Source organism: Rhodotorula toruloides, assembly GCF_000320785.1.
Source record: "Rhodotorula toruloides NP11 unplaced genomic scaffold Scaffold52, whole genome shotgun sequence".
NCBI lineage: Eukaryota > Fungi > Basidiomycota > Microbotryomycetes > Sporidiobolales > Sporidiobolaceae > Rhodotorula > Rhodotorula toruloides.
Window position 1 is genome coordinate 1 of NW_015623012.1, and position 8,574 is coordinate 8,574.

Consider the following 8,574-nt stretch of genomic DNA (forward strand, 5'->3'; position numbering starts at 1 on the left):
GTCTCGACCTCTTCCTTCTCCGCCAACCGTATCTTACCGCCATCCCAGAGCTTTGCCGCTACCCCTGCACCCATGAACCCTCCGTTGCCCATGGACCCGTCCGTGTAGACGAGGTGGGAGCCCGGCTGGAGGTCTCGGACGACCTGCTCGTGCTCGTACGTCCCGAGTTCTTTCCCCCGGGCCACGTCAACTCGAGGGGCGGGATTGGGCAACCAGGGAGGAATGGGGTCCAGGTGGATGGGCTCGACGACAAGGTCGGGAGGGAGAAGTGGGTTGACGAGCGGTGTGACGCGTGCAAGGGACGGTGTTGGGCGGCAAGGGCGCGATGGTGCAGCGGGTGTGAGGGGGAGGCGGAGAGAGCCCGGAGGGCACGTTGGAACAGCTGGTTCTGGCGCTGGAGGTGGACTGGGAGGAGGCCGGCTTCGATCTCGAGGGCTTCGCCAGCCGCTGAGCAAAAACCTCCTGTCACCGCCATTGCCGCAGCTTTCTGAACACCTACTAACTCCCTTGTCTTGTCCTTTCCCCTCGCAGGGTCGTACCATGCTGCCGCAGACCACATCAATCTCGGCCAAATGCACGCGACAACAAGTTGGCATGTCCATTTTGGCGCCAGCCCAGCTTTTGAGCGGGCAAGTAGGGATATGGCGGTTGTCAATGTGGTGGTGCGGGCGGCGCAGGCGGTGATGCGATCGCGGAAGGTGAGTCGGCTGTCGAGTTCGTGCCGAGCATCGTCAGGGCGGGTTTGAACTCGATGCGATGGTCGCGGAGGACAACACGCGGCAGGTTGGGAGGCATGGCGCACGAGGAGGGGAGGAAGATGGTCGCTTCTGTTTTGGTGGGCTCGAATGCGGACAAATGCGAGTTGGACCACGTCTCCAGCTTTGGAACGAGCGAATTCATAGCGCTGACCGCTTCTTCCACCGTCTTACCCCACGCCAGGATGTTGACGTCGTCGATCCACCCAAAGCCGCAGGTTGTCAATGTTTTGCAGATATCGAGTAGGGGGGCGCTGTACGTGAGGAAGAGGATAGGCGATAGCGGTGAGCCTTGCGGAAGTCCGCTCGTCCATTCGATTGACTCGCTGACGATGCCTTCGAGCTGCAGAGTGCAGGAGCGCTCGCTCAAGAAGGAGCGGATCAGTCGCAGGCGGGCTCGGGCAGACCTCGAATCGGGAACGCCTTGGAGACGTCAAGAGCGAGCCCGACAACCGCATTCCCTTTCCGCCACTGACCTTTGATCTCATCTATCACGCAGACTACCGCGTCCTTGGCCGACCGGCGCTTCCTCCCGCCGAAGTGCGAGTTCGGCAGCATGGCGTGCGTCTCGGCGAGGTGCGCAAGGCGGGCAGCGACTACCTGCTCGAGGGCTTTGGCGACGCAGCGCTCAAAGGCGATCAACTGGTACGCTTTTGGGTCTCGGTAGTCGGGTTTCTTCGTCTTGCGGAGTACGATGCAGGAGGCGTCGCGCCATGAGCGAGGGATGTGGCCAAGGGCGAGCGAGGCGCGGTGGAGGGGGACGAGGTGCGGGAGGAGGAGTGGCAGGAGGAGCTGGAGGACGTAATCCGGGATGTCGTTGGGGCCACAGGCGGCAAAGGGGCGGGCTTGAGAGAGAGAGAGAGAGAGAGAGAGAGAGAAGTTCCTTTTTTCAAGTCATATCGGGGCTAAGCCCATGTAGACCGGTGAAGTCTGGTCACCACAGCGCATAACGGGTTGAGTGGGGTATCTACTGATGTGGTTAGGCGGTAGGAAGTGGAGAAATAGATGAGTGAGTACATTGGAGCGAACAAGTAAGTGAGAGCGTGAGAAGGTGCGGCAGAATGGGGAGAAGTGAAGATGACAGGGTGCGGCGTGGTGAGCCGATAAAAGAGGGTGTGCAGGGTAGGAGGAACAAAAAACGAAGCCAAAATGTTGAGAAACCATCGAGATAATGCCCTTTTTGATCTTGACCTTCCTGGACCACGGCGACGACGGCGACAACGGCGGGGGTGGGATGTGGGCGGGTCATGTGGTAGAGGATGATGACAGGTAGTTGCCGAGCCCGGGGCCCGGCGGATCGAGGACGAATTGGGCGAGAGAGAGTCAAAGATGAGGTTGGGTGGGTGAGGGTCAACGTGGTTGTGGTCCTTGGACAGTCCTCCTACGTCCCGCTGTTGCCAGATCCCTCCCTTGTATCCTTTTCCCACACCTTGTCGTCGCCGTTGTCGTCGTCTTCGTCCTTGTGGTCGTTTCTGCGGAGGTGCGTTCTGGCTCGCTTGCGCAGCGGTCGTCTGCTTTGCAAGTAGCGGGGTGGACAATAAACTCGAGGCTTACTTGCACTCCGCTGGCTCTCCTCCCTTGTCCCTCCTTCGCAGGTTGCGGTTCCGGCCAGCGCAAAGTTGGGAAGTCAGGATTGCGGCCGGGCGGAGGTTGGGTTTGGTGGGTTGCGGGGGTTTGCTGGGGGGACTTTGGCGCAATGGAGGCATCGGCTGAGATGGTGGGCAGGAGGAGGGGGCGGAGGAGGTCAAGTTTGTCAGCGGGCGAAGTCGCGTACGTTGCGTTTCCCTTTCGGAGGGGGGGTTGTCGTGTTGGCGGGTGCCGCGTTGTTGATCCTCTTTTTGACCATTGTCCACAGCGTCGCTTCCTTCACCTCCGCCAGTTCACGCTCGTCCCATTTCTCCCTCTTCCCCTTCATCAACTTCTTCATCTCGTTTTGCCTCTTCCTCCTCTCCCTCTCTGCAAACTCGACTTCGACTTCGCACCCTGCCATGCCTCGCAGGCGGAACGCTCGGTTCGCCGCCTTCTTCGCCAACTTGCTCGCTTCTGCGAGCTCCTTGTCCCACCACGGTACGACATGGCCGGCTCGCGCGCAGGTGAGGGGCATTGCGGCCGAGACGGCGGTTTGAAGGGCATTGGTGAGTTGTTCCGTGCGCTTGTCGATGTCGGCGGACGAGAGGAGCGGCGAGGTGGGAAGGCGGGCAGTTGCGTCAAGGAATGCCCGTTCGAGGACGATGGAGTCGGTGCGGCGGAAGGCGCAGTGTGGGGGAGGGGTGTTGGTGGCGTGTTCAAGGGCAAGGACAAGTTGAACAGGACGATGGTTGGATCCGGCCTCGAGATCTTCAGCAAGACCGCAGCTGACGACTCGATCTTCTGCGCGCAGCGAGCCGAGTACAAGTTCGAGGGGTTTGCTGCGGTTCCTCGTGTTGTAAGGGTGGTATGTGATCGTGTTGGGCGGCAGGCAGTGAGTGAGGTTGTGTTGGGTGAAGGTGCGTACTGCTTCCTCCGGTTCGCCTACTAACTCGTCCCAGTCCGGATGCGACAGGTTGAAGTCTCCGGCGACTACAATGAGCGAGATGGCGGCGGTTGAGGCAAGTAGAGGCGGGAGGATGGTCGAGACAGAGTGGTTGTAGGGTAAGTAGCGTACTTCCTTTCCGCGCTCGTTGCACGGGTTGTACATGCTGACGACCCGGATCTTCTCGCCATGCAGCAGCTCGACGTCAAGCGTCGTGACGTCACCTGAAACGACCGGAACTTGCGTCACGGCGGCCGGTCCGAGGCGGGTTGAGAGGAGGATGAGGTGGCGGATGGGCGCGGGCTTGCCATCGGGGAGCGCAGTTGGTGGAGGTGTGACAAGTTGCCAGTTGGGATTGTGGGAGGGTTTGAGCGGGCGTGGGGGTTCTTGGATGAGGAGGAGGTCGGTGGTGGCAATGTTCGGGTTTTTGCGGAGGCAAATGAGGTTTTCTTCGGAGCGGTTGATGTTGTAGGAGGTGATTGTGAGTGTTTCCATTTATTGGGAAGGGGTGAGGAGGTCGAGGGGGTCGGGGGACTCCGAGCGCGACTGACTTGGTTCCCTTGGCAGGCTCTTCTCCTTCTGTGCTGGTGCGACAATGCGCCGTGCCCTCGGCGGCACGCTCCTCTTCGCCTCGCCTTCATTCCCTCGCTCGTTCTTCGCCAGCAACGTTGCCCTTGTCGCCTTTCCCTCCTTCCCCTTCTTCGACCGGTCAACCTTTCGCGACTCCTCTTTCTTTTCTCCGCCTTCCTCTTTCGCTTTCGCGATGGGGAATTCCGCCTCGGTCTTGTCCGCCCACGAACGGTCCGCCCCGCCCTCCGCCTCGCTCGTGGTCGGCTCGAAGTCGACTATCGGCATGGGGCGGTACTGGGTTGGGCGGTTGGCAAGCGGTGTCGGGACATGAGACCAGATCCCGCTGGTGGTCTCGGACTCGAGGAAGGGCAAGGATAGGATAGGATAGGATAGGATATATTCCGAGTTTAGAGTTGTTCAGGCCTGGAAAGACCCATGTCGACTTGGGGCCACCTACGAGGGCAAGCCACCAGGCGCTACGTGAGTTACGAGAGGAGAGGAGCGTACAGCTGTGGGAAGCAATAGGAAGCCAGGATAAAACGAAGCAAAGGCCGGAAAAAGCGAGGGAAAGATCTTGTCCTTCTTGAGAGATTGGCGGCAGGCGGCGAGTGTCGGGGAGAGCGGCGAGTTGCCGACGAGGATCATGTCGGAGGTGGATGGTGCGGAGGCGCCTGTCAAAGGCGTCGCGGTGGATGGAAGGGTGCTCGGAGAGAGGGAGAGAAGGGTGTGTTCTCGGTTTCTGCGGAGGGAGAGGGCGCCTCGCTGACGCGGGCTTCAACTCCGCTTGACTTCGCAGGCGCGCGTAGCGTCAGGGCTGCATACTCGACTTGAGGGTGACTTACTTGCTGACGCATTGCACCCGCAGAATCCGGGACCTCGTGGAGAACGGCGCCGAAATCGTCTCCTGCGGACCAATCGATGGAGAAGTCGGCCAAGTTGGGCGGGAGGACGGGTTCGAAGGGGTTCGTGGGCGTAGAGGAGGTTGTAGTGGTTGCAATAGGCAATTTGCGTTGGTTCCCGACGAGTGAGGGCAAATTTGTGAGCGAGCCGCCACCGGACTTATCGAGTTTTGCGCGAGCCGGTTCGTCCTTGGCCTCCTTCTCCTCACCCTTCTCCCGCTCCTTCTGCTCCTGAGCCTCAGCTGCTCCTTTCTGCATGCTCTCCACATCCGCCAGCGTCGCCTTGGCGCCTCCCGCGACCTTCTCCGCCGGCTTGCCTGCCTCCTCCCCGTGCGTCATCTCTTTCCTCCCTCTCGCCTTCTCGCACCTCACGCAGACTGCTGAGTCAATACAGAGGTCTCCGTTGCCCTTAGTAATCCTGCTGACCATCTTGTCGTTCCACAGGACCGCCATCATTGACCCGAAGCGAGCCTCCCTCTTCCTGCTCGGGAGCCAGCGCACCGAGCGCACTCCGCCCTCGCCTATCCTCTTCTCCAATCCCTCAATCAACATCTCTTCCGCTTCTTCTACCCTCGGCATGCCATGCGCGACAATTTCAAACAGCCAGAGCGGGGAGGCGGGAGCGAGCTGAGCGGCGGCGGCGACAACTCGGAGGTGGGCGGCAGCTGAGGCGGAAGGCATCCGAACCAGTACGTCTCCCTTGCTTGTACGACTTGTGGGGATAGTTTCGGGCATTGCGAGGGTCTGACGGACCTCTCGGACGCCAAGGCCGGGCTGGGCGTAGAGGTGGACGAGGTGGCTTGCGGGGGGTGGCCGGCTCAGCAACGGGTTTCTTGGGCAAGGCCGGGGCGGGTTCGGGGCGTGGCCAGGCGGGCAGAGGAGCAGGCCGGGCAGTAACCGCAGCGAACGAGCGGCCTGTGACTTCGCTGCCGTCCTCGGCGTGGTGGGGAGGGGTAAGACGATTGACAAAGCTGTCAGCGCAATGGACTCGCTTGTCCCAGAACTCAAGTCGTGGTCGGACTTGCACTCATCCGCCTTCGAACTGACGAAGACCGAAGCGACGATTTTCCTCTCGTCTGCCCGCGAGATGCCCAAGAAACCCCCTCAAGTCGTCCTACGAGGCCACCCCATCGAATTCAAACCCGCCCTGACGATGCTCGGAACGAAGATCGACTCGAGACTCACCTTTTGCAACCACATCTCCGCCTGCGCCGCCCGTGCAACCGTCTTGACAACCGCCATCTCCCGCCTCACCCGCTCGAAAGCCGGCCTCGCGCCGAAATGGTCATGGCAGCTGGTTGTGGCGTGCGTCTGGCCGAGAGAGAGAGAGAAGTTTTTTTTGTCAAGTCATATTGGGCCTAGGCCCATTCTGGCCGAGGATCATGTGGGCGTTGGCGAGCTGGTTCGATCCTGCGAAAGGGAAGGACAAGTTGAAGGAGTTAGTACGGGTTCAGAAGACGGCGGCAATGGCAGTCACAGGTGGATCCCGCTTGGCAGCGGGAGAAGCCCTCAAGATCGAGGCCGGGCTTCTGCCAGTTCACCTCCAACTCCAAAAACATCTCTTCCGCCTCGCTCTCCGTGCCCTCTCCGCCCCTCCATTGTCTGCTCCATGCATACAATATCGCAGCCCGCTGCCGCCCAATCCATGCCCCCCACCGCTCCCCGCTCGACCTTGCCCTCACCAATCCGCTCCTCCTGAACTCGTCATCGAAACCATCCACCCCGACCCAGTTCCGCCATGGTTGCCCGACCCCGGCCCTCAAGTTGACTTGGCCCGAGGAAAAGAACTCGAGACGTGGAGCACGCCCTCCGGCCAGAGAGAGAGAGAGAGGTTCTTGTTTCAAGTCGAGTCGGGTCTAAGCCCATGGTGACCGGCAGAGACTGGCTGCCACAGCACAAAACAGTGAGAATGGGTGCGCGCTACTGGTGGGTGGGAGTCAACGGAGTTAACAGGCATGGCGAGAAGAGCGTTAGGAGTGGACGAAAGGAAGGAATGGTCAAGAAACGGGATAGAACAATGGCGAGTGAAAATGGGGCAAAGCGAGGCGATTAGACAGATGGAGGGGTATGTGTTGAGTCAGGGGAAACTGAAACGGAGCGAAACAAACACGAAATGAGCGAGAAAAGAAAGTTCTTCGTCTTGATCTGGAAGAGCGGCGGCGACGGGTTCCACCGAGGCCGGGGCGGGTCACGACGTTGTCGTGGGGTACATAGGGGTGCTGTGGAGTCGGTGTGTGTGTTGGGGGCGGATCGGTGGGGTTTTGAGGGAGAGGAACTCGAAAAGGAGGAGGGGGAGGTGGAAAGGGCGATGCTGACGGTCGTCTGAGCGCACCCTTCGTGTCTTCTCCCGGCCGTTACTCCATATCCTTCTTCTCCGCCTCAGGCGACCTCAAAAGTTGCGGGAATCGTCCGGTGCGGTCGAGAAAGTCGAGTAGAGCGTTGCGGTAGGAAGGGTTGCCAAGCAGTTGGCCGGCGGTTGGGGTCTTTCGCAGGCGAATGTGCTTGAGGAGCGACTTGCGAGCCTCGTCGTAGAGCGGGCAGGCGAGCAGGAGATGTTCTCGGTCTTCCTCCTCGCCGCATTCGCAGAGCGGGTCGCGCGATGAGTCGAATTTGGCGCGGTAGCCGTTGAGAGAGGAGGCGCCGGTGCGGAGACGGCAGAGGAGGGTTGCTTGGCGGCGGCTGAGCCCGTCATAGTACTTGGCGGAGCGAGAGGCGAGTGGTGACGCAGCGAAGAGTTGGCGGCCGACGGTGGAGCGGCGCCATTCCTCATCCCACCGCGCGCGCGTCGCCTGCTTGTGAGCAGTCCATAGCGCCGAGATACTAGCGGGCAGCTGAGAGACGGAGCGAGAGCCTGGCGGGCCGTCGTCGCTGAGCTGTGTGAGGCGGGCCGACTTGGCGAGATGGCGGGTCGACCGGCCTCCTCGCTCGTCCTCCTCCCACTCGCTCTCCTCCTCACTTGACCCACTCGACAGCTCCGCCATGTCCGGTGTGAAGACCAGACGACCCTTCAGGTGCGTCTTGCGCTCCTTCCGCTGCTCCCGTTCGCGCGCCGCTGACTCCCACCTCCGCACAGCCTCCTTCGCCATCATGTCGGCAACTTCGTTCCCTGCAACACCGACGTGGCCTGGCGACCAGCTGAGGAGGATCTGGGTGCTCACTAAGGTGCGTTGGAGGTCTTCGAACATCTGGCGGATGGCGAGGCGGAGGTGTTGTCCGGATGTCGGCGATGGGTCTGTCGAGTGGGTGAGGGCGCACGTGTTGTCAACGGAAATGAGGACGTGCGAAGGCGCGTCAGCGGTGTATTGGACTGCCTGGAGCGCAAGGAGGATCCCCTGCAGCTCTCCCGCGTACACCGTCTGATGCTGACCCAGACCTTTGCTCGTCGTCTCCGGCCAGGCTCCCTCCTTGTCTACTTGGACGGGTCCATGGGCAACGGAGGGTTCATGGGTGCAGGGGTAGCGGCAAAGCTCTGGGATGGCGGTAAGATACAGTTGGCGGAGAAGGAAGAGGTCGAGACCGAGCTGTGGCAGCGGGAGGAAGGGAATGGGTCAGCTTCAGACAGTCTACATGGGCGAACTCGAGGGACTGCGGCTCGCTCTGGCCAGCCTCCTCATCACACCAACCGCTGACACAACCCTCTCTGTCCTCATTTCACTCGACATCACCTCCGCTCTCGCCCACTCGACCGACCCAACCCCGTTTTCCGGCCAGCACCTCTGCCTCGCAATCTGGCAGGCGTTCGACAAGCTCAAACGCACCAGGAAGTCTGTCTTGGTCGCTGGGACATGTCGGCATTGCCGGGAACGAGGGCGCGGACGTCGAGGCGAAGGAGGCGGTG

At 61.0% G+C, this 8,574-nt stretch overlaps 2 protein-coding genes across 2 annotated transcripts; both read right to left on the minus strand.

Moving 5' to 3' along the window:
• Positions 1–651: 651 nt before the first annotated feature.
• On the minus strand, positions 652–5,471 carry RHTO_07060 (reverse transcriptase; the record flags this gene model as incomplete). The annotated part of the gene is made up of 6 exons (XM_016420719.1): positions 652–1,091; positions 1,163–1,547; positions 2,530–3,716; positions 3,819–4,194; positions 4,345–4,508; positions 4,697–5,471. 6 exons carry the CDS (start codon positions 5,469–5,471, stop codon positions 652–654), a joined length of 3,327 nt encoding a protein of 1,108 aa, XP_016269202.1.
• A 1,619-nt stretch (positions 5,472–7,090) lies between these two features.
• On the minus strand, positions 7,091–8,531 carry RHTO_07061 (ribonuclease H; the record flags this gene model as incomplete). Its single annotated transcript, XM_016420720.1, has 2 exons — positions 7,091–8,257; positions 8,418–8,531. The coding sequence occupies 2 exons, from the start codon at positions 8,529–8,531 to the stop codon at positions 7,091–7,093; spliced, it is 1,281 nt and encodes a 426-aa protein (XP_016269203.1).
• Positions 8,532–8,574: the final 43 nt, after the last annotated feature.